Source organism: Hippichthys cyanospilos, chromosome 4 (genome assembly GCF_059441005.1).
Source record: "Hippichthys cyanospilos isolate Australia breed blue-spotted pipefish chromosome 4, RoL_Hcya_1.0, whole genome shotgun sequence".
Classification (NCBI taxonomy): domain Eukaryota; kingdom Metazoa; phylum Chordata; class Actinopteri; order Syngnathiformes; family Syngnathidae; genus Hippichthys; species Hippichthys cyanospilos.
In genome coordinates, this window is record NC_142372.1 from 14,969,075 (window position 1) to 14,995,653 (window position 26,579).

General features: G+C 38.8%; 1 protein-coding gene and 1 long non-coding RNA gene across 2 annotated transcripts; one reads left to right on the top strand and one right to left on the bottom strand.

Moving 5' to 3' along the window:
- Positions 1-1,261: 1,261 nt before the first annotated feature.
- tnfaip8l3 (tumor necrosis factor, alpha-induced protein 8-like 3) lies at positions 1,262-26,559 on the bottom strand. The gene is made up of 2 exons (XM_088414066.1): positions 26,250-26,559; positions 1,262-3,172 (listed from the first exon to the last, which is right to left on the bottom strand). Exons 1-2 carry the CDS (start codon positions 26,293-26,295, stop codon positions 2,610-2,612), a joined length of 609 nt encoding a protein of 202 aa, XP_088270192.1. The 5' UTR covers positions 26,296-26,559; the 3' UTR covers positions 1,262-2,609.
- Positions 11,921-14,182, top strand: LOC148424759 (uncharacterized). The gene is made up of 2 exons (XR_015865448.1): positions 11,921-12,320; positions 13,072-14,182. It is a non-coding gene; the product is annotated as an uncharacterized LOC148424759 (long non-coding RNA).
- Positions 26,560-26,579: the final 20 nt, after the last annotated feature.

Consider the following 26,579-nt stretch of genomic DNA (forward strand, 5'->3'; position numbering starts at 1 on the left):
TCCTTATATAGTGTAGTATTGTTAATTCGCCACTAGAGGTCGGTACTTTACATATTTTGACATTGAAAGGCAATTCTGGGTTTTGAATGGGTGAATTCAAAGCGACGGCTTCGGCCTTTTGGTAAGACTTGATATGGTACAGTGACAACATCATTTGCGTTGCAGCTCATCCCAAAGATATTTGATTGGCATTGACTCAGGATTCCTCGCAAGATATTGTTCTTCTATAATTGGAACAGTGTTGTTCAAACTTTGTGGTAAGAGGAAGAATTAGGATTTACAGGAAAATAGGACTAGCAATTCTGATTAATTGATTGATTTGTTGATTCGTTGATTGATTGATTGAATTAACGGTTTTCATTTTTTTACTTACATTACTTAGCAGCATGACCAGCATTAGAATACAGTTGGTAGTAGATGTTTGTTCATTAAATTCAAGCAGAAATGTTCTATCTAAAATAAAGGATCACATTTTATAGAAGAAAACTGTGCTTGCTCAGTTATTCTGTTAAAAAATTGGTGTGTACTGTATTAAAGTTAATACTTTAAATATTTTCTTTATCATTTCTCAAGGATTAAATGTGAATGTACTGAATTTACATTGAAACTAAACGGAACATGCATAGTACTTACGGTGATTTCTTTGCAAATCGTTGGAGGGAGCACAAGTTCTACATTTTGAGAATCACTCTCAAGCTGCATTAATATCACCATGGTCAACTCCTCTGACTCACAGTCAAGTTGGACAGTGTTCAAGCAAAACTGAGACCTGGAGATACATTTTTTCAAATCTTCTTTTTTGAAAATGAACACTAACCACAGCGCCAGCTTAGATTTTATTTTAAAGAAAAAAGGGGGGATGCTTACGTGAACACAAGGCATCCTATGAAGCAGAACTGGTTTATATGATGATATTTCAAAATGCATGTCGACAAAGTCATGCCTCGTGTGCATCTTTGTGAAGCCAACAGGAAACTTGTGGCCTTGAGAGCAATTTGTGGTTTATTTTCCGATCCAATCCATCCATATAATTCTTTCTTGGAGACAATTTCAGAAAAAAAAGTAAAATCTTGATTTATTTTTTTTCTTCAGAGCTCTGTATATGCAGAAGTTTGGGTAATGTTGGAAGTGTATTTGACCAAAGCATGCATGGAAATCTCCTTTCCCCTGATATGCTCCCTAAAAACATCAATCAATGTTGAGTGCCAAGAAAAGAAACCCAATCATTTTCTTGCCATTATTGTCAGAAGGAACGACATGATGACGTTGACAAGAAGTCTTTAATAAAAGACAAGTGATACTCTGGAAAGGTTTGACTTGTCATTGGTTTTATATACAGATGATTCATGCCAAGCCCATACAACCACATATGCACACGCACGCACACACACACGCACTTATACACACTTATGCACACACGGACAGGCACAATCTTTGAAATGCAAGCATGTTTCTTGGCCATTGGTGCATTTTTGTGCTCACACAAACGAATACAAAGCCACTTGAGCAATTACCCAATATCTTTGATATCCAAGTTTAGTCGCATTACCACGAGTAAGACAATTTAGCATACTAATGGAATATATTTTGGAATTACAAAGACACACTTGTAGGATGAATAAAAAAAAAAAAATACTAATAATAATTTTCCACGGCAGCCAGCCATGAATGTGCTAGATGTCTATTCATAGGAGTATGCATGCAGTAGCACCCATTTGTAAATATTACACAGTTTTGCCCTACTATATATATCCTCCTACAAAGGGGCCAGTATATCCATCTTAAGATTGATATTAAGGACATCCAGAGATTCCATTGTCGTCGGTCTACTATATTTTCAAGCCAATGTTTGCAATCGTTGATCCATCACTCACACTCATCATCTTCACTTCAATCATCCAAATTAAGTAAACAGACTTAAATCAAAATGCGCTACCACAATGCCTACGATGTGTTTCCTCGGCACTTGATGGCAATAAGCAACCATGCACACATCAAACAGCAAGTATGTGGCAGCTTGGACTTGTAGTGTGAGGAAAACAAACAAACAACAAACAAACAAACAAACATTGCCAGATCATTCAATCCCAGACAATTTTTAGTATCATGACATTGTCAAGAATGGACTCAAGCAAACTGTGCAGATCTGATATCTAAATGTGATGTCATCTACTTGTGATTGTGCATTAGTACATTTGTTATCAAGACAGTGGCATAGAATTAAACGCTCGTAGAATTAAACGTATACTTGTGAATGGCAGTGAATGGGCTAGGATGACACAGTCATTCAATTATTACAAAAAAATTGGTCTCCCTAGTGAGGAGAAAAATCATACCAGCGTGGGCTAAGATCATTATCAAGGACATGGAATACAAATGCTCAAATGGCTTCCCGTGAAGACATACATGACACACATTGTCCGGGTATGCATGCTGAAAGACGCGGTCTCAATGAAACCACAGCTGCAGGATGTTACAACTAGCTCCATGGAAACGGATGCGGGAAACGGGAAGTTGACAGAGAGAAAGAAGGAAGTGACGCAAGCAGTCCAAGAAGGGTGAACAAGAAGTGGTCAGGAGGGGCGAGGCGGCCCACGAGAGGTGTGAGGTTAAAGCGTCCCCTCATCCAGCAGTTTGTTGATGCCATTGCAGATCTTCCTCAGAGACAGTCTGTACTCGTCTCCGTCCCCGTACAGCTCGGCTAGGAACTCGCCGTGAGCGAAGTGGTTGAAAACGTGGTCGATGCGAGCGTGCGAGCGAGCCGTCAGGTGCTGCTCGACCAGCGTGTGAAGCAGGTCCCGGCACTCCAGCAGGAGCTCTGAGAGAATATTGCGGTCAAAGGTGTACTCCACCTCGTAAAAGGACACCGCTGTCATGGCCGCCTGGTTCATCTTCTTCTTGAAGCGCTCCACCGTGTCCAGCTCGTCGGGGCTGAACTGGTGGTTGCGGTACAGGATGCCGATCTTCAGGGCGATTTTGATGACGTCCTTGATGATCTTGTGCGCCTCCTTCTTGCTCTTGGTGAACTCGCGACTGGTCTTGTATAGCTCGTCCAGGATCTCGCTGCTGGTGTCGTCCGTAAGCATGTTGGCCACCACCATGGTGGCCATCTTGCTCAGGATCTTCTTCTGGGCCTGCAGAGCCAAGGAACGTGAGTTGAAGCTCTCGTGTCCTTGGGGGAGGGAGAGAAAAGCGCAAGAAATGAGAAGGCTAATCTAAAATAGGAGTTGCGAGGTTTCACAGCTTGGGTGTTGATGCAGTTCCCAGAGGTGGCTAAAGTACTCCCACTTTGTACCTTAGTAGAAATACACCTACTTACAAATTTTCCTTACTATATATACATTCTCTCGGGGCTCGACGCTGCGACTGATTCACCCGCAAATGTGTCCAACTTTAACAGTGTGAAAACCTCTGGTTGCATGGCACGAGTGCATTTTTTTTTTTTTTTTAGCACATACATGGTTATGACAACTCATATAATTATGAATGTGACTTGCACAGTGAAAGAAAAAAAACTAGAAAAATAAAAGAAGATGCAACATCGAGGATGCAACAAGGACATATTTAAAATAAACAAACCAAATAAAAAAGTTAGTCGCCCAAGTGCTACCAGTGCAAAGGTGAGTGTAGCGCCTTGCTGATGTATCAACACAACATTCTTATTAATATTGCATTTGAGGGATATGAATTGAGCAGCCATATCCACATGTTTTTATACATCTGGAGGGTGGCCATTTTTCCACTTGCTGTCAACTTAAAATGACAGTTGCTCAGGGTTCAGGTGATGAGCAATTATCACCTATTTTCTGAGATTTAAATTTGCAAGCAGAGTCATGAATGCTTCGTTTGACAACGTAAGGAGTAGAAAGGACATACATGTACTGTGTGTTTTCGAACGAAGAGAGAAGATATTACTCACGTAATAAGTGAAAAGTATACTTCAAGATAGGCCCACAGAGAGTTCTTGCCAGCTTTCCTCAGCTGATCTTTACCAAAGTGTAAAAATAAGTCAATGCACAGTGTGGAGCTGACCAGATGTACTGTACAGTAGTGCCGTGCAAGCACATTCTAAAACAGGGCGGCGGCCTTCTTGGAGTTGGCAAATGCGGTGGGCTAACTTCGGGAGGAATGATTACTATCTACTGTGGAGAACATCAAACAGCTGCAGGGTGATAACAACGCCTCTGCACACTGTCTGTCCACATGCTTCACAGCTGTGTACGCATGGCTCTAACTATTCTCAGCCGATGTTGTCAAGAACAGTGACGGCTGACAAGTAGACGTGAATGGCTGGGTAATTAAAGATTTATTTCATTTTATTACAGAGCAGATGCCACACTGTGACAAAAGTGCTGAGACTCTCAACAGCTGGGGATGTGATAGCATGCTATGAATATGTTGTCATGTTAGTAAAAGCTTATCGCAAACTGGAAAAGTAGCCAATTCCATCAAAATAAACATACATCTGTGAAAAAAATCAATACATCATAGATTAATACAGTTTATATGTTCAAGAGCAGTAGGAAGTGCAAACTCTCTCCCCTTGTTTTCGATTTACAAAAAATATGTTGTCAAGTAAATGTATATATCGGATAAATGAATAAAATAAAAATCTGCCATTCGGAAGAAAAAGACTTAGAGGTTTTGTGCAATTTCTTGGGTTCACAATTATTTCATATATCTTTGAAGCATGGTATTTTTAACATCTTTTTAATCATAGCAAGGGTTTCACACCTTTTCAGTTCTATCTCATAATTATTCCATAAATTAACACCTGTTACTGAAACGCACATTTGCCTAATGTTTATTCTTGTCTTAGATTTTTATTTATTTATTTTTTAAATACACCTTTGATCGTAAGGACCCTCTCTAACTTTGAACAGCTTTTGGACAATGTGTTAAGATTGCTTGTTTTAATTAATTAATTGTGCTGTTTTAAATTCAACTAAATCATAGAATTTAAGAGTCTTTAGTTTGATAACCAATTGGTTATTTGTTTCAATATAATTCAAATGGTTAACCCCTTACTCTCTTATAGATACAAATATATAAAAGACAGAAACATCAATCAAAACAATCTAAACTTACTGTAATCTTTACTGTGCCACTTTACCACTATAAAAAACATCTATTAAAGAGGCTACTTGGTGCTCAAAAAGAAAGTACGTTTCAGATTTTGTGGGCGAGAGACTTCAAGGGCTTTTCACATTAGTTTTCAATATTGTGTTGGGACCGAACGCAACTGTTTAATTTACACCAAATCCAGGAAAGTGTAAATAAACAGATGACAACTTTTGAAGGCAAGCTGTTGTGGGCAAAATCAAACACTTCAGTTTCAGCCATTCAACAGAAGCATGTTTTCAGACATTAATTGTAGTCAAGCTATCACACGGGTAAGCTATCTCATCAGCTCTAGTCAGGTTTCAAATGAAAACAAATCTGGGGGTCACCTTCGCCCCAATTTGCTGACTTCTCAAAAAGGAAGCATGTAGAATGCAAAAAAAGATGGGCCCTAAGACTAATCCCTGTGGAACACCCCATAAAGGTTGCACAGATTGAGATACTGCTTATATATTTGATCAAAAGTATGAAGTGAATATGTTGAAATGTCAATTCACAGAACGTGCCCCCCGGAACTGGCAAAGCATTTTGATGATGGTCATTATGATGGTGCTTAGACAGCTAAAAAGTTTGAGAACCATTGAAGCACCTCATTTGAACATGTGTTTATGTGTGGGCTCATCCACAAGAGGCTCAAAGCTGCCCCTCAATGGGCGAAAGCTGGTCAGTGGCATTTCGTGAGTTAGTTTAAAGCAATATGACATTTCACGCACATATAATTAGCTCAGCATGACATTTAGCAACAAAAAAGCAAATGTCTGTCTGCAATCACTTCAAAATACAAATGACGACGTGTGCCCTCTGTGCTCTCTTCTATGGCATCATGAGAGGGCAAGTGAGACCTCTGAAGAGGCACAAAAGGAGGGGGGGGGCGCATAGTTTGAAGATGTCAAACAGAACAGACACATTTAGGATTATGAATATTCATAGAAGTTACTAATACCTTTAGGACTGTAATTAGTCCATGGTTTCAAATGAAGTTAGAAATTTCGAATGAAGTTTAGACACACTGTGACACTGGACTCACACTGCAAAACTGTAGAATCATAACAGTAATAATGTAAATAAGAAAACAAAACAAGAAAAACAGTAAATTGGAGGAGACCTCTACCTTGTATGTTCTTTGGAGGTGGACCAAAAATGTCTGTCTTAGTTGATTATCATGTGCAATGCCTATCGACCTTTGATTGGATGCACACCCAAGAAGAACGCCCAAGGTCAGTGCCCCTGTGCCCCGCCCCATCCCATTAACAATGCTTACAACTTTGCAAAAAAAAAAAAAAAGAATTAGTTTGACAGCAGTGTGTTGTTTCATCCCAGATGTGTCAAGCTGTGCATGGAAATACATTTAGATGTCACATTAAGGTTGTCATGGTATACATTATATTCCAGTAGCAAATTCAGGATGTAATAGTATGGTCTTCATTAAGGCAGATCTGTGCTTCACATCAACAGGCTTTTATCACTGTCATTTCCTGTTTCTGAAACTCCTCTTTGTTCTAGTGAGCCTCTGATATTCCTAAAGCAAACGGGAACGATTTGTGAAAGCACACTGAGCTTTGCAAACCGCAAAGAATGTGTGCACTGTCAACTTCAAAAATGAATCACTGATGAGTGAAATCAGTTGGCAGAGCTGAAAAAAAAATACAAACACAAAAAAGTACACACACTCTTTACTGAAGTAGAAATATAGATAATGTAATGACAAAATTAACTTGAGTGAGAGGATATTTTTTTCTTCCGTATGTTTAATACAACATCCATTTTGATACATGGAAGGATTGACACACAATACTTTCCCTCCTTATTAACTTGCATCGTACTGAGAAAAGGGCTGAAAATGATTGACTAACTTTCATGACCTATGACAAAATAAAGTGATGCAAAATATCTACCAGCAGTCTGCCTGCTCGCTTTTCCCCACGGGCAACTTTCACTTCAGACTACAAACCACAAGTGGGAAACGATGTTGAAAGGACATAGAATGTCCGAAATTTGGGATCATTTCCGCCACGTAGCAGCACGTCTAGAAGCCACAGTGCAACGTATCCATGTTGCATTACTTTTAGAACGAGCTAGCTTGTTATCATGTATTGAAATGCCGCCACAAAAATCATGGATACACACATCCACTGGAGCACATTCAATCATTTTATTGATATAACAGTACCAAAATAAACACGTTTGTGCATTCAGAGTGAAAGCATAAGCATATTCATACAGGAGCTGCCAACTGACGCCAACACACGCAACAGTCTACACATTGAGTTTCTAACTATTAGCCAGTTATATAGCAAGCCACTAATTTGAATGTACACTCATTTGCCTATACCAGGGGTCGACTACCTTTAACATTCAAAGAGCCAATTAGACCCGGTTTCCACGGATAAGACAACACTGGGAGCCGCTAACACTTAATTACATCTGAAATGAAGATGTTAATGCACATACTGTATATACACACATAGTGGTAGAGGTGGAATGAGTTGTGTACAGCTTTTTTTTTTTTTTTTACCAAGGTTGTACCACATTATTTTCATTAACAGAAGCGAGCAGACCGAACCAACGTCTGAACCCATTCGTGTTCACAAAGAGGCGCATCAAAATAAGATTTATTATATGTTAAGATTTCTTCAAGTGCTCCAATTTGTATTGTTTTCTTACCTGTGTTATCGAACGTTGAAATATCTACTTTTAATCCGGACGTCTGCTCTGTATTTCTTGTTTACGTTCTCTGTTCATCATATAGCTTTTAGTGGTGTTTGTGTTAGCCAAGGTTGTTACCTTCTTGGTTTCAAGAAAATAACTAGCAGACTGACCCAACATTTGAGTGCATCTTCTTTCACACGCAAGGCCATTATGATGACATGTATTTTGTGCTAAGAATCTTCAAGTGCGTTAGTTTTTAATGGTTAGTTATATCTTACTATGAAAATGTGTGCTTTTAATCTGCAAGGCCGCACTATATTTTCGTTTCCTGTTTTTATCTTCCCGATTGTCTGTCTCACGACCTGTTTGGTGTCCCGTGGCACCAAACCAGTCCTATAAATGACGCCCTATCACCCAATCACCCAAACTTCATCGACTACAATTATATTGCGTCGCTTGTTACGCCGTCCACGTAGTCAATTTATTTTCCCAAACCATGGTGAATTGTAACATAAGGATGATATAATAATATGATAGAGTATGAAATAAAATTTACATATACAGTATACAATTTCAAATACAGCGATTAAAAATGTAGTCAAAACAATACACACGCAAAGTACATATACCAGAAATATCTACTTACTGTAATTACAGTGACCTAAATATTTGTACTAGTTACTTCCCACCACTGACAAACGCCCATTGTGAAGTGATTCCTTGAACCCAAGCTCAAACCCCTTTTCAAATTATGGTAGAACAGAAAACATGAGATGCAAGTCGGAGTCTTGGATGGAGAAGGACACGTATGAGTCAGAGTTCAATTCAGGATGTCGCTTCAGACACCAAAATCCAGCTCCTTGGCCGGGGCAGCTATGTTTGAGTGGTTTTTGTAGCCGCCTTCCATAGTTGGCACCAAATTTCTCGTAAAAAAAAAAAAGGTGCTTCGTCAGAGGAGCCAGGCAGCAGAGTGACTGTGGACCACCCAGTCACCCTTCCATGCATAGCCACAGAACAATCGAGTACAACCATATATCTTTTGTGACATCAGTCCTGGAACTTTTCTGACACACCCCATATAAAATTACTATGAATAAATGCTCTGATTGTTATGTGCCATGAAACCAAAGCGACTTTTCTTCAGTTGGTGAATCAGGCCCATCCCATGCAAAATGAAGTGTTTCAGATGCGCTTGTGGAAACGGCTCTCCACAGACGACCATTCAACCATACGAGCCATTTTAGTTACATACAGTATGAGTGTTTTGGAAGTTCATTTTTGACATCCAGATTAGGAAGGTGCCCACTGCTCTACCGACATTGGGTTTTGACTAGACAGTCCATTTTTGTTCCCCCTGATGCTTTTGGAGCTCTGAGTCAACATTTTCTGCTGTATTACATCAAAATATACATACGGTGTTGGAACATGGAGAGCAGCCAAAGCTGCCCTGCGAAAAAACAACAAAAGAAACAAATATATGAGACCATCTACAAAGTACATCTGGATTTAGTTATTCACTTTTAACAATGCAAGGATTAGTTATGGGAAATAGAAAAAACTAAATGTACGCTTTCAACCTAACGCTTAATCAACAGCTAACATTTTAACATGACATATTGTATCCGAACATTCTCACACTTAGTCAGCAGATTAGTGAATGCCTCCATACCATTGATTTTATGGTGTGACCAAATGGAATGTGACGTCAGAACCGACCACACATAAGAAATGACAAACAACATTCAGCCTCTAGACAAACAATGAAAACCCTACATTTTTTGGACTTGCATGTGTTAATAGTTGAAAGCGTACAGCCACCACAAACTATGATTTCTAAGCACTTACAACATTACCCTTAAAATATATGGATCACAGATGATATGATTTAAGAAAATGCAGCGGAAATATGCGTGAACTGCATTTGCACATGTGGTAAAGACTCTGTAACTTTCAGTAACAGCCCAGGCTACACTAAGCTCCTCTCTAACATACAAACACTTTCATCTCTTCATTGAGAATGATCACTTTTGGTACTTTCTAGATATCATTTTTGATTATTTTCTTTCTTCATGTTGTGCCTCACCATTTGTGTTCAAGTATCTTGTTTCTTAAAGCATAATGAGTACCACAACATCAATACCATTTTTGTTTTGCGTGCTTGTGGAATTTTGCAACGGGTCTTTGCATTAAGCTAGCTGAGAGTCATATAAGTAAGGGTTACACGGTTATTTGAAAAGCATATTTATGAATCTGTCAAATCTGCTTCTGTCTTGTTTTGCATTTTAGGTCTAAGGAAATTACTTTAAGTGACATTTTACTTGAATTTTAATCAAAGTACTGTGTTTAAATAATGTTAGAAAGCAAAGACGCACCCTTTTCGTGACAAACTTTTATGTAATGTAATCAATATAAGTAAAACTGTTCATTCTGAGTAAATAAGAACCCATGGACATGTGTAAAACTATACAACTATTAATTTAAATGTAATCATCAAGCAACTATTTACATTTTAGGTAATATATAAAACAGCTTTTACTAATATTTTGTTTTGTATACCACCATTACCACATTATTTAGTTAAATGAATACACTGTTTAAGTAATCATATAAAAATGGCTAAACTGCTGTAACAAAAAGTTCAATAAAATAACTGCTTATTTTTTCAGCATTTCAGTCTCCATTAATGTAATTATAATTTTGACAACATTATTTCTTAAAATAAAACATGTTAAATTAACAACCTATGTATGAGATACATTCAAAAAACACAAAGAGTAATAATGACTGCCCTGCAGTTGCCTATCGTGGCAAGCAGGTCAAGGTGTTTCCTCCCAAAATCCTGTTTGGATCAGATATCAAACACACAAACACGCACATGTTGCTCATGACAACATGCAGATGTTTAGCAATTGGATGACATCAGGTGACACGCCGCAGGTGCATGTGTTGTTTCACTGTGGGGCACAAAACCATGCAGTGACCATGACCACTTGTACTGTGCTGTGTTTACCAAGGCATGAGGACCTTTTTGTCTGCCTCTGAATATTATTAGTGCAAACAGTTAAAGAGCTGAGATGCAAAGCGTAAAAGTGGTGTCGGAAAGTTATGATGGTAGCTTCCTGTAAATGTTTTCTATTCATCTACCTTTTTCTTTGGCAGCCAATATTCCTCACACACGAAAGGCGTTTCAATGATTCATTGAATCTTTTGAAATGTCACAACGATGACAGTTTTCCAGGAAGAGTAATCATTGTTGTTGCTTCTTTCTGCCTTGTGAGACAGTCACATATAAAGTTCAAGCAGTTGGAATTAAACCCAAGGCATCATTGGAGTTTTTGATGTCACGTAGCCGAGATTTGTCGGTACATGTGCACCTGCACTCATAAAACTGCTCGGTCAAAAGTATGCCAAATAATGTGGAATAGCTAACCCAGCACTGGGTCTGAAAGGGACCAAGTTTAAGCTAGGTTAGTTGTACACAAAACAGCGGGTTGAGGATTTCAGCCAGCACCTTGGGGTGTGCTCAGCTATGCTATTGGGGATTGGTTAGCAGGTAAAAACTAGCCACACTAATGAATTAAAGCGAACATTGAAATGTATTACCAGGTTAGCATTATAGATGTGGTTTAAAATAATACTATACTTATTCCACTGAGCCTTCCAGCCGCTGTCAACATTTTACACAAAGGTTATTCTATGTAAACGCAATACACTCTTCAACCCAATCCTTTGGGTCAAATTAATTAGACGAACATTTGGTAAAACTAATCCAATCTAGTGAAAATCAACAGCAAGTGGGTTAGGAAAGTGTATGGTTTTCAATGTAGAACTTTTTTTTCTGACTAATGATCAATAAAATATGTTTTTATGCCTCATTGGGCCTCTGTGAATACAGACTGGTACCTATCTGTGCTGGTTGTGGTTTTGTTATCTTTGTAAAGACCGAATAGTTGACAAAACTCTTGTTGCGTCATTTAGTTGACCTACAGTATTGTTAGCTCAATGGGATGTGCTGATGTGATTGCAGACTGATCCATTCCTGCGACTCTGGTTGTTTTTTTGTCTGCTCGAAATGTGGAGAGAAATGCCTGGAAATTCTCCCGGTTGAAAAGTGTGTCATCCCCGGGGACAAACACATCCGCATCAACCTCACATCAATACTAACAAAATGTCAGAGGAAATTGACTTCAACAGAACATGCCTGACAGCTTGCCTTTCACTGTTTTTTCTCTGGCTTTATCTTTGCATTTCATCCTTTTTCCTCCCCTTTTTTTCTTGGCTGCAAGTGAAAATGAATTAATGACCTTCATCAACAAGCCTGAAAGAACAGAGGACTGTTGACTATTTCGCATCACATCTTTTGGGTTTTGTTATTTCTTCTTCTTTTTTATAAACAAGGCAGGTTTTATTATCCGTGGTCTGCCTTTCCCTTCTCAGTTTGTCCTGTAAAGATTCCACAAAGGTCTATTTTTAACTGTCACATAATGACTCAAACACGCCAGCCCTGCGCGCCACGTGTGCTCTGTAACTACAAAAAAGAAGAAAAAAAGGTGGGTAATTGAGAAAGATGTGCTACACAGAGTGGGATAAGTAAGATGTCTTTTTCATGGTCACGCCATGTTAAATTTTTCCTAAGGCATTCTGGTCCAAAGATGGTCATCCACTTCACCATTAACAACTATTCAGGATGTAGAGGGGCAATCCGATCTGCAGAGTTAATGAATAATTCCTTTTAATTCCTCTAATGGTTTTCATCAGCATGAGCTGAAAGTTCTTTTGCTTTTAGTGGCTGTGGACTATTTACTGTAGCAAACGCAAGTTATTTTATCTTTATTTTTAATGGCATCTCCCCTACACAAGGAGATTGTGTTCATCCTCTGAAAGGATCCCTGAGCTGTTTTGCTTAGTTGAACGAAAAATGACCGGGAAGAATGAATGTCTGAATGTTTACTTTTGGGTGTGGCTGGGCGGATGATGTACACTTAATCATTTGTAGGATTTGTTTTATTCTCTGAGCAATGAAGATGTTCATCTGCGTGAGGGAGCAGAACAACGGGTGGTCACTGCTGTCATTCCAGATGGGTGTGATATTTTTTAATTGACGTCAAATGCCAAAAACAGGTCAATGTAGAATGTAGTTTGTGATTAACAGTACGGTAAAAATTCCAGTCTTAAGAGAGCCACTTACAGTAAAAGCCCTTTTCAATCAGAAAAGGACACAAAGCATAAAATGCCCTAAGGGTTATTTGATTCTTTGTCCCTCATCTGCGTGTCTTCCTTTTAATGGCTATGTCCCTGCAGAATTGTGGCCGAAACAGGAAGCGGCAGGAGATGCGACTGATTAATACGCTGTTGACTTGATTGCATGTCACGAGGAAAGTGGAAGAAAGTGACATCGGCGACCTCCACTTCGGCTCCCATCGTAGCCACTCGGCACTATAAGGACTACACAATCAATTCTGTTCCCTGGGGATAACAAGTGCTACTTAAGACATCCTGTCTGATCAGATCGCGGACTTTGTGGAATCGTTGCCCTCTGACCTCTAGCTGTTTTAACACTAATGCCTCAACCAGCTGGAGCCCGCTATTGTTTAGTTTGCACAGAGCCAGCTCCACTCAGCTGCTTCGTCGGGCATGGGAACTGGCTGCGGGCTTTTTGTGATTCTTCTTTCCACTGTGGGAGCTTTTCTTTACCAGCCTGCTCTGTCAATTCTACATCACTGACACTTAGCAATACACAGGACTGATAAAGACAGCAAAAATGGCTTGTTTGACCTGCTAACAAATATAATGAACAATCACGGGTTGAGTGAGTGTTCCCCCTTCTCCCCATACTACATTGTATGATTTGGGTGAAATATACAACATTTAAATATATTTTGTTGTATACGCTGTATCCCCCCGTTATTATTTTGGGTTGGCATTGTATGGACAATTTATATTCATTTTGTGCTTTTTAAAAAAAGGTGTTAGTCATGTTTAACAAATTCACAAAGTTATTATTGATGAGAAGATAGATGTGTATACAGAGATGTTTGTCTTGTCGTCATAATATATGTGAAACGCTTATTGCATTAGAAAATAAGAATAAAAAAATAATTAAAAAAAAACCTCACTTAGTGTTAAAAAAGAGCAAAGCCAATTAGAGAAAAAGAAAAACAATCTTGAGAACAAGACAGAACAAGAGCAAACGTGTTCAACTGTAATGTACATTTCAAACATGGCAAATGATTGAGGAAATTCTTATATAGTAACCAAGTGACAGATTGCTAAGATGTCAATACTATATGTAGTGTATAGCACATGTATCTGTGAGTGCGAGTAGAAATTTTGTGTATCAACACTATTTGTAGTCGAGTATGAGTCGAAATTGTGTGAGAATAAATACTTTTCTTGTCAGTACGAATCTAAATTATTTGGGTGTGATAATGTTTCTTGTGGAATACGAGTCCAAAATGCATGGGTTTGAACATTTTTCTTGAGACTATGAACTCAAATTGTGTGAGTTAGAATTTTTTTCTTGTGACTACAAATCTAAACACTGTGAGTGTTAAGTCATTTCAATACACACACCGGTTCACGGTGCATGAACCTCTCACGTCAATTGCTGCCTGTCGGTGCAAATCTCTTCGGTGGATTGCCTCCTGTGAGTATGACGCACAATATGCTGATTGGGATGACATCACCAGCCGTTCATAAGGGGCAACGGAGCTGCGAATATTCCACTCGTGCAGAGGTGGGTGACCGAACCTTGTGGTGATTGCTTGAGTTATGTGCATGCTTGATTGCATGACTAAAAGCTGCTCCTAATTGACAATGAACAGGCAATTGAACTGGAGCCAATCAAGCTTGGCATGCAGGCCAGATGAACCAATCACAATTGGGGGTGGAACTACTCTCCCCCTTTTTAAAGAACAATAGGTGAAAGGCTTGGTTGTGGCTGCTACCTGGGCTGGACGTGTGACCAATCACCGATCCCCTGCTGGAGGACTGATCCATGTTTTCCCCAAGCGTGCTTGCCTATATGGGCTTGGACAGGGTTCTGAATGGGCTTTAACTGGGTTCTAGCTGGGTGAGCTGTATGTGACCCGTATGGGCCACACTTACCCATTATGGGTTCCATCTGGTTTTGCTCCAGGGTTCCACCAGGTCGCCACATGTGCCACCAGATGTGTCGGCCCATATGGGTTTCTAACTGGGTGTTACAGTAGATTGGTTCTAAAGGGACAATTTTATATCTGGATTTGGCTTTGGGTTTCCCCAAGTGTGTTTGCCTATATGAGCTTAAACTGGTAAAAAAAAAAAAAAAAAATCCCCAAATGGTCAAAGTGTGTTTAAAGTGTATGAAATTGTTAGTGATTATATAGTCGTTTCATGTATTGCTGGTGGAAGTCCCCATGATAACAAGGAGTATAGTGCATATGTTTTTCTATTTTACATAACAAGAAAAAAATCACAACCGTCAAAACGGGCTCTCAATTTGGACTTGTAAAAAAATGACTAAAAGTCAAATGTTGCAATTTTAATAGTAATTTAGTTTAGCAAAGTAGATTTACAACACAGCGTGCCCGTTTTATCTTTTGTCAGTTTTGTCTCCAAGGAAATTTTTTCTTTAATTACCTGATTAAAATCCTCTACAAAGGTGTAATGAAGCGCTCATGGTTTTTTTGCCTTGTTCCGCCAAATTCTCATGTTGACCATGCTGAACCCACGACATGTGCGCAGCAGATTACAGTGACTTATTTGTCTCCATTAATGAAATGAAAAGCCTCACCCCTTTGTTTTCCAATATTTTTTTTCTTTTGGCCCTTGTGTAAAATTAATCTTTTATGACCACTAGCACCAACATAGTTTCATTAGTTGTGGCGCAGTTCTTGCCACATGCTCAAGATGAGCAATGATTCCAAATAAATCCAATGATTATCATTACAGAACAAGGCATGCTCTTTGTTCATCAAGTTCTCAAAACATCACCAGACCAAATGATAATGTTTTTTGTTTTTTTTGCCTCTATGACAGGACACTATCAAATATTGGTACTTTTTTAGAAAATCTTGCTTCGTCAAGTATTTTATACATATGTCAAAGTCACGGCTCACAGGAAAGTTTTCTATGCCCCCTAGGATGATATTGAATCATTATTAAAACTGGCCCACAGGCCTACTACGGTTTACGGACCGCAGGTGTTTTACATACACCAGGACTACATTTCCTACAATGCAACTGTGGCGTGCCCGAGCGGGACATGTATTAGCTGGCATAAATCAAAAGTCAACTTTCAGATACCCATTCAAAATGGCTAAAATGCAAGGTGGACCGTGAAAACCGGGGGTTTCAAAAAGTTGCAAGTCGGATTACATGCTGAAGAATCTATGTGCCTTATGTGTGAAGAAAGTATGGTGATAATGAGACACTATAATCAGACGGCATCATTAAATAAAACATGGGGGCAAATACAAGATTATACCTATAAATCAAAGGCTACAGAAGGTGGAAGAATTAAAATGTCTCACAATAAATCTCGGCAGGCTCTGTTCAGAACAGCCAAATACCGAAGCGAGGCTGCTGTCGAGGCCAGTCAGTCACTCAAAAGAGAAGGAAAATGTGTGTGTGTGTGTGTGTGTGTGTGTTTGTTTAAGAGTATTTGCGAAGGTGGAAAAGCAAAAATCTGCATCTATGTGACCAAATTTGAGATTGAGTGACGAAGATATTTAAATCTGGAGGTGTTGGTGCGAGTGGTAGAAGAAAAATGACTTGCTCTGTAACGCCTGTCCAAGTCCCTTTGCGTCACATCCACTTCCCACTCACGAGAAACATCTTTTCTCCTCAGCATCATCCTCTCCATTATTTTGCCATCCTCTTCTTCTCTGACTCCATTTTACTAAACTCAGTGCCAAGGAAGTAAATGTTTTCCGGCCCTGGTTGAGTAGCTTCTGTCATTGGCCCTCGCCAAGTCTCAGCATGGCGTAGCATTGCTTTAAAGGAGACCTACTCGGCAGCGCAAAGGCTCCCACTCAACACACACCAATCACAAGCACAATCATCCAGGCAATGCCAACCTTCCCCATTACTCTGGGCCTCCAGGCTTGTTTACTAGTTAACCCATTTGGACTCAGTTTACGTCCAGTGGGACTGTGAGAAGTGCCAAAAAGGACCAGGATCTAATTGCTAAGGCTGTTGCTCATCTTTAGGAACAAGAAACCTAGCAAAACTTTTTTTTTTTGAGGAATTATAGCCACAGTAGCTTGTCTTTGGGATTCCCCAACATTACAAGGGGCATCACTGAACGAGGCTCAACCACAACTGGGAACAAAAATTGGGAAGGCCATATCTATTAGAGGCACGCATCCACACACAAATGCTGCAGTTTGTGTGTTGCAAGTCACTTAATTACTTTATAAAACCTTAATAATTGCAAAATGTTGGTTGTCATGGAGGATAAAGAATATATGCCTGTAAGTGTTGATATATCGTCTGTCTACACGTGTTGATGCATGTTTGTTTTCCAATATTTATAATTGTGATCATATTGCAGTCATATTTTATTGTCTTTAATTTAAAATGGTTTTCAGTCGCACGTGCAATGAAATCTGATCCTGAGCTAAATCTGATGCTGTGCTGTCACTCTGTGGTTTTGACAGTACAATTAGTAACCAACGCTGGGCACATCTGCTCTCCTCACATGTTGAAGCAGTATCCGCTGAGGTTATACCACATGTATTTGTCTATTCAACAGCCACGAGGGAAAAAAAGAACTTGAACGATTATGGACGGATTAAGATTGCAGTGGTACATGTTCGGCTGAACAAGTACCGCTCGGCATCATGGGCACTCATCAAACGTTATGCGGGCAAGCGCTTCACTTGAATGAAATTACATCACATACTAAAAAGAAAACATGAACAGTTGTAACCTTTAAAGTCTGCCTGTAGTTGTACAATTCAGAACTTAACCTAATTTTTGTGGAAGACCGCTTCCAAAATTGCACACATCGGCAAACAACGTCAGGCAAAAGTCTTGCTAGAAATCTTGCTAGCCCTCCAACCTAAAGCATACAGTATATCAAAGGATCAATTCTAGATGTGGTTTTTTATTTTCCTTCAGCTTTTTGTGGTATTTTTCTAACTCTTATTATAAAAGAATGATCAACCACAACAAGAGAAGACTATGAAGAGAACTTAACAATAAACTGTTTATCACAGGGATATTTTCCAGACCCACCTGCGGTGAGCAAAAATCTGTGATATGAAATATATAAACCCTGTCAAAAACATTGTGGTTTTCATGGTTTTAACCCTCTCATGCTTAAGCACATTTGAAACATATAAATATAGGTTTTCAGTTATTTCTTAGCTCACGTTCTCACTCTCTCACTGTCAAAGCATTGGATGTTATCCTGTGACGTTTCTTTTAGAAAACAAAAGAATTAAACCTTTTGCTAAACATACATTTCTCCAAATTAGACACAAAGACTGCTTGATTACTGTGAACTGCTAATTTGCCAACTCCAAGTTAAAGTTTACAGTCAAATTGACACAAAAGAAAAAGACCATTCAAAATGCTGTATTTCAAGACCAGGGTGTTCAACAAAACCATATTAAAGTCTTCTAGTTTCATGCTAACATATAATGGAGAATGTCACAGACAGGGGAAAAAACAACTTTCTTTAACAATAATTCTAAACCAAAAGGGCTGTCAAAGTTAAAAGTAATACATTATCAAATTACTCTTTTCAAATTACTATTTTAATACTTGAGTAATCATTTAAAGCTATTATTTAACTTGAAAATGTCAAAAATTTCAGCTTCTGAGCAGTCTTTTCATTTTTCTCTGATTTCTGTTATCTTTATTTTTTTTTTAAAGCAAACTGATCATAATTTGTGTTGAATCAAAATAAGACATTTGCAAATATCTGATTTTAGTTTTACAGTTTACAATTTACAATTACCAAGCTAGGAACTGAATCAGTTAAGAAAGATTTGGTGAGAATAACATCAGACCCTCGCGGGTGGCATTCTTGATTGTTATTTAGTTGTTTTTTGTTTTGGTTTTTTTTTCTACTAAAGACCACTAAATGATCAGAGATTGATGTATAAATACTAATTGGGAAAAATGTTTTTTCAATACAGTGGTGTCTTTACTTACGAATATCTCTTGCTACAAAAAATTCAGTTTATGAAACTCCTCTTTGGAAAAAGAAAATTGTCTCGTTAGAAAGGAAAATTCAGGATACAAAGGCTCAAATTGTAACGATGAGACATGAGAAACCGGCGCTGGCCTGAAATAGACCGTGATGTAATACATAACAACTTTGTACTGCACAATCCCCTCCCTTGCAGGAGCTGGTAATTCTTATTTGTATTTTTTACAGTTGTTGATGAATTTTCCTATTTTATCAATGAGTCGGCGGCTTGCCCACAAACGAGAGACACTAGTTATTTGTGCTGATGTTTACTGTGGACTTGCACTTTTCATCTTTAAAGCTTCATCCGCGCTTTCCATCAACAGTTAACACCACAGAACTAACAAACATAAAACTAACGTTAGCTATGGCTAACATTGTACATATTCATAGCAAAATATTTAGAATACTACTTTGGGCTGTTGTAAACAAAACACTGAACACTTCCTCTTGAATCGCTAGTTAACTAGCGTGCTCTCACGTCGAACGTTAGCGCGTCGTCAGCATGTTACACAGGAAGTATTGTATTTTGCATACCCTTAAAGTAAACTTACTGTACATTTTCAAAACTAAGCACACATATTTTTTTTTTCCTGTGGACTTGTAAATGATGCCTAGATCACTGGAAATATGAAATAAAAATGTGCAACTAAAACAACCTTAACAACATTCTCTGCACGCACAGCCAACACACCAGCACCGATTCATGGCAAACAAATAAACTGCATTTATATTATCAACTGCTACAATTAATATTCTTAAATTAAATGGTTTAGGAGGATTTTTGGGGGGCAAGGAACTGTCACATCTCCTGCTTATTGTTTCTTGTGCTGTTTTCTTTCAGGGTGGAGTTCTCCCTCCATCCACGAGGGGGCAGAGTCACCAGCCACACACCTGACTAATCAGTCTTCAGGGCCCTTCTTATGTGTGGCCAGAGCAGGAGAACGATGCCGTGTTATTCCTCGCTTTTCGCAGCAGTGCTTTTTGAGTTTCCAAGTCAGTGTTTTCAAAGCGAATCCAGCCTCCTGGTCTCTTGGTTTGCATTTTTTTGTATTTTTATGTATAGTGTCCCGAGGTTCATTTATAACAGGAAAGGATTAGGCCATTTACTTGTAACAATTCCCTTTACGAGATGATCGAGAAGTGGTACCACTGTGATATGAAATAATCAATTGAATAAGCCATTGAAGAAATATTCAATAGTGACAGCCATATAAGCGATTTGAAAATGGAAACAACTGGGATCTTAGGGCAGAGGAGCTTTCCATGTCACCTCGAGTGAAAAGTTCCTCCTGCTTTGATTGGTGCTATCGAATTGGAGATGTGTTTCGCATTGGTTTTGAGGGTCTGATAGTGTTGAGTTACTTGAGTGTAAAGCCCAAGCGCTGCACTTCTCATGGTTTTGGGCCCAAGCACCACCACTAAATAATGACAAGGAAATAACTGTGGTTCACGTCCTCTCACAAGCACACATTTGAAGAGTTGTCTCAGCCTCAGAGGGAATACATTTCTCCTGGAAATTTAACCCGCTACACTGACAGCATTAATCCAACCTCCCCACATAGGTTCACTATAGTCCAAGACCACGAGAAAAACTTGTCACATTTGAGCCGCCCTTTCCATATTCCCATTAAATATTGTCAGCCACAAATATATTTCTGGTTTGCCTTATGCTTCCCACAGGCTTTATTAGATAGCAAGAGGGGAAATGATCTGTAATTTAGAAAGGAACACTTCACAATGAAGCAGTTTTAAGTTGTGTAGCATGGCTTATTAATAAAGATGTAATAAACGGTTCAGCAAAATGTGTGGGATCACTTTCTGGCAAGTTTGAGCTACTACCTCTATTTTTTACTTACATAATACATATGAATGTTTATTTTCAGGATTGAATTTACATATACATAAAAAATATACATTGAAAATTTGATAATAACAAGCAAGAATAGTTTGTTTCACAATTTATCAATTTATTTTAAAAGTGGGATTTGTAAGTAAAAATGCTTGTAATATCCCTTTTAAAGAGAAGACAACTTTCACATTTTGTTTGCCTACCAGAGTTTGTTGGACCCCATCATCTTCTTCTTGACCTTCTGCACTAAATCCATTCACGATTCATGCTGATGTTCAGTGGCTGCAAATATTTTGTTGTGCCTCCAGAAATCATAGCTGACATTGAGTTTAATTAATGAGTGCTTTCACAGAATCTGGTGGAGATTGTCCTTTGGCGGTCTAGTGAAGAAAAACTGCAGATCCGTCACATTGAACTATAAGCCACAGGGTTCAAAGCATGAGAAAAAAGTAGGGGTGGGCATTCATTCCTTGCAGATTTTTGCTACTCGCGGCAGGGATTACTTTCAACTAATACAGTTGCATATCAGTCTGCTCTGTTGACGTGCTCTTAACTCAGCACTTATCTGAAATTATCGTTCCGATTGAAGCAAATGTAAATGCCATTAATCAGCTCCAGGCTCACATTGTGCTTCTTCTGGTATGCCGGCCTTGGCCAGAATGTGTAGCTCCACTGTTTGTGTCCAAACATTTGTTGCTTAGAGGGATTATAACGCTGCAACCTTTGATGCAATGTGTTAGTGTGTCAACTGTGGAATCTACTGTGTGTTAGCATTAAGCTAGTGAATAATGGAAGTCTAAAGTATTTAGTTTGTTTTAAATACATGCGTAGTTGTCATGTGTAATTAAATATATGTGTAATTATTTTACTGTTAATTTCAACCTGTAGTTGCATGAATAGCTTAAAGTCTCTTTTTCAAAGAATTGGGGGCATTCTCTTTTTGATCTAGCTTGTTAGTGCTGATGCTAATGGTAGCACAAAATATATATTGTTCTTTTTTCTCTGGCAGAGAAAATGAAGTCGGAAAAAATTAAGGTAACATGAGTTCATCCTGTTTCCTTTGTTTGAATAAAGTGCTGCATTCTAAAAACAAACACATTTTATGGACTTAGAGCTGACGTGTTATTCATCGAGCATATTACTGTTGTCGCTGCACACTGGGACCAATAACATTATATGAGGTAATTCCAAAATAATGTCTGCATATTTTCTTCCTCACACTTCATAAAAATAAAAAAAATTGGTCCTGTTGTGCCAGAGTTAGGTGTGTGTGTGTCTGAGGGTGGAGGTGAATGGGGTGGAGGGGGGGCTTTCTTGCCATGTTATTTGTTGTGTTTGCAAGTCACCGTAAACATGATCTTCTTTGAGTCACACAGTCTTAAACATGAACTAGACTTGCACTAATAGTTCAATGGTCAGCCGCTCTTTGCTTTGTGTTGCCAATCAAACCGTAAGACTCGGTCAAAATACCTCGTTGGTTCAACTCCATGATTTCGAAACCAAATTCCTCTCTGAGGGTGACATACAATATTATGAAACATGTCACATGATGCATGTAACACCTGGGTGGATTAAGGTTTGCTCTTTGCAACGAGAGGAAAAAAAAAAGTCTCCTGAGTTGGCTTTTCCACTTTTGGCTTTGCTCTTTTCTTTCCTTTTTTACAGTTTGTCTTAGAATTTTCCAGAAGCAGCTCATGGAGTCTGGGGTGTGGGTGTGAGTCGTGTGCAGGGGTGCAGTAAGCACCTTCCATCTGCTGATCAGATTAAATGAAAGAAAAAACCCGCTGTCTCTTATGGAAAGCCTTTTAAGAATGTGAAATCACTGCACAATCCTTCTAGTAGTATGCCTTTTACATTCTACGAGTGCACTGAAATCCAGCTCAAGGTCCAAGTGCTAGTATGCTTCTTGTCCACACCATAGTATGACAATTCTGCATATGAGTAGGACAAATACATGTTTGGTGAGGTAAAGCTGCACTAGTTGACAACCACAAACTACTCATGAAATTATAAAGTTCATGTCACTCCTATAGAAGTACTGGTAGCTTACCATGCAAAAAAAAAAAACTTGATATAAGTCATTTTACTAGTGCAGCCTTTCCCAGCCTTTTTTCACTGATGTATCCTTTGAAATATTTTTTTTTTCAGCTGAAGTACCCCTATCCATTTTGGGATGGAAAATAAATAAATAAATACATAAAACAAAGTGCTGTGCCGTCAGCATCTGATTGATGACATTTGTAGTGGTAGCTCTAAGGTGTACTCCTGAGGCTACTCTTGAGGCTATATCATGCAAAATCTTTTTTTTTTAGTTCTGGCTTATCTTCTGGAAAATTCTGTTACTAATATTAATGCAAATCAGTATGAAACTGAACTAAATAAAGACACACAAAATTTCGCAAAGCAATAACTAAAATACAATTTAGCAACAAGTTGCTTTACGTTCCAATTAATTTGCTCTTAATTTGAGAAGAAAACTATACAGTTATGACATTGAATTAGATTTGATCATACCCATTGAAACCCTGTTAAAATCTCATGTACCTACTGAAATTAATTACTTATACTGCCATTTAAGTGTCACTGCTTACATCTTACATTCTTAAAATTACATTCGTAAAATTCTGTAATCCCTTATAGTAAAAAAAACAACAACAACATTGTTTGATCTAATACAAACATAGATGTATATTGATGGTAGCTGTGAGTTTGGCCAGCTGTTAATACTACAAAGATATCCTGGCTGAGGATCACATTTGGGTTGTGTCATCAAACAACAGCTTTAGTTTCTTTGTTCATAAAACAACCCACAAGAAGCAGCCCTCATGCCCCAATGGATGTGGTGGCTGGCATACACTGCACTACGCTACACCACACCACACTGCAGTCTCTGAACAAGTCTCAGGTCCGATGCGATGTTGAAGTCGGCAAAAATGCGTGGAAATAACTTGAGCAGATGGCAGATTGATTTCTGGGTGACTGACTCAGTGAGATTATGTTGCCAAAATAGACCGGGAGCTGACTCACTGTGCACCAGCATAATGGCGAAAGAATCATCTTCGCCACCGAGGAGAAATTTGCGAGCGAAAGTGTAACAGGTAGTTTGAATAACTTGGTGAATTTGCATATCATCGTAGAAATATCAAAAGATTCATTGACCTGGCTGAGAGTTGTGAAGTTCTGCCTGGCTCCAGTCCACATCACTCATCAAGAAATGTTTGATCACATATGTTTTCTTTTTTTTATAACTAATTCACTCAAATTCATACTAATTCAAAAAGAGATTGTTATTCACATACCCTTGCACATCACATACAACTATATATCAAGTTTGTATCAGGTTTCGTTCCAAAAGGCCATTTTGACCAACTGGATTTGAACATCTCACCAGGCATCTATGGTAATCACGGCCTGGCATATCTGCCCATCCCATATCAACCGTGGGGTTGTCTCACGATGGTACGTTTACCATTAACAATGATCAATATTTCAGTTGTAAAACGTTATTAACAACAACATTGGAAAACAGATTGTATTCGGCCTTGGAAGGTCCACTATTCTGTAAATTAATTGCAAGTTACAGCACGTTTTACTCGACTATCGAGTAGATTAGTGGAAGGTCCACTATTCTAAAAAATATTTGAAAGTTACAGTAAGTTTTACTCGAGTGTCACTTGAAAGCAAATGATGTTGTTTTGCAACAGGCTGTGAAGACCTGCCGGGCTCAAACAGCCTCGCTGTTGTTGTCAAGAGGTCAAAGAGAAGAACGTGGAGGCAAATCGCATCAGAAAATATGCTTACTAACAACAATCCTAAAGCCAGAAAGGTCACCTAAAACAAAACATATCAATATTTACTCTTTTGACACTTTGTTCCAACTAATGTACATCGTAAGCGCTATGTTTGGCGCACACGTCTCATCGAACCACAATTCAACTTTGAACTCATAAGCACTTTCGTCGTAGTCCATTTTGACTTCATTAAAAGTTAGGGTGCAAATATGTTGACCTTTTAGTAGACATCCATGCTATTTTGCTTTCCCCTGACAGTAACCCGAATGATAAAAAGTGCGGCGAAGCCACAAAGCAGGATGCATTTAAAAATGAGTCAGACTATTGGATGAAAAAGAATTTCATTTTCCTTCACTCTCACAACAGAGTCCAGACAGGAAAATCTCCTAGACTTTATTTGATCTGGAATTGTAAAGACTTTTACACTCGGACAAAAAAAGACTGTATAATGGATAATCTCCGACCGTGGCTCCTTATGAAAGTTGGGTTTCAAACCTGGACCATGGCGTGCCACGGTTTGACTGCCACCTGGCCCTCATATCAGTGTTCCACTACCTTTGCCAGGGGATCAAAAGACAGACAGACAATGTGCCAGATGGACAAACAGATGGCGGAGTTCAACAGCTCATCATTAACCAACAAAGCTTCAAAAAATGACCGAATTTGGGATGACATGGAAATAACTTTTCCAGACAGCAATTGTAAGACTCACGGGAGACATAATGATTGACTTGCGAGGCCACAGCAAATTTTTGCCCTCTCGCTCGGGGAAGCCATCTGAACATTTATTCCATATCTTTGATATTCAGCTAACGGTTCATCTTGTGTTTGCTTTCTCTTCATTAGTAAGATAATTCAGCACACTAGTAGGTCAGTCTTCTAGTTCACTTAACTGTGGATCTTAAACTTGATCTCAAAGATATGGAAAAAAATCGCGAAAGGCTTTCTTAAACTGACTACATATAACCCTCCAGTAAAACTGATCAACTATTCATGCGCTATAGAGAAGCACTGAGGGATGCTTCACCCTCCCTCGCTCCACTCGGATGTGTTGATGACCAAACACGTGTTGGAGCTCGCCAGTAACTGGCGGCGACTTAGCTGCCTTTCACCGGTAGACTTGCCTGCCGACAGAATCATAAGCACATACCAAGAGAAAATACTTTTTTGGGGCAAATTCAGGAGCTGATGAGGACAGCTATTTAAATGTTATGCAAAAATGACACCCGATAAATAATACTAGATTATCGAAAAAAAAAAAAAAGATTACCTCTCATATTAATTATTCCAACATTAAATCAAGCGGTTCCTTCGATTTTTAAATGTACAAAACCCTTAGAGTAATTTGTAGTATTAAATCTAAAAATACCAAAATTGCATCTAGAATACATACTCATTTAATTAAATCAAGAGGTCATTGAAATATTAAATCTTGAACATCCATGAGCGTTACTTCCACTTTTAAATCTACAATACCCATTCATTACTTTTAATTGATGTAGAACACCTGCAGTTATCTCTAAGCTGCTTAGCATGAATGTTAGTGTTATTTATTAAATAAAGAGCACCTGTAGAGTCAGTGTGATACATGAAATAAATTGAAGGCTACCTGCAAGAGCATGTGTAATACATAAAATTTGCATGTGTTGTGTACCTGGCGAGAGGTCCCCATCACTTTGCTCTCCGGAGTCAGAGTCCATGTTCTCCTGCAGGATTCAAGGAGGTTGCAGAAGCTTCTCTTGTGTCGTGCTCCCTTCTGCCCCTCTCCTCTTCTGATTTTTTGTCTCCACGTAAAAAAAAGGGGAAAAAAGAGGGAAACCACAATTTATTCTCTCCCCGCTGAGCTTCCCTTCCCCACCCAGCCCTTGGATCACTGCAGCGGTGGGAGGACTGCTATAAGGATCATTTGCTGAGCTGTCTTTTTTTCTCCCTGCTTGTGCTCCCTTCTCCTGACTCCTTTACTTTCCTTCTTTCTTCTCCTTCT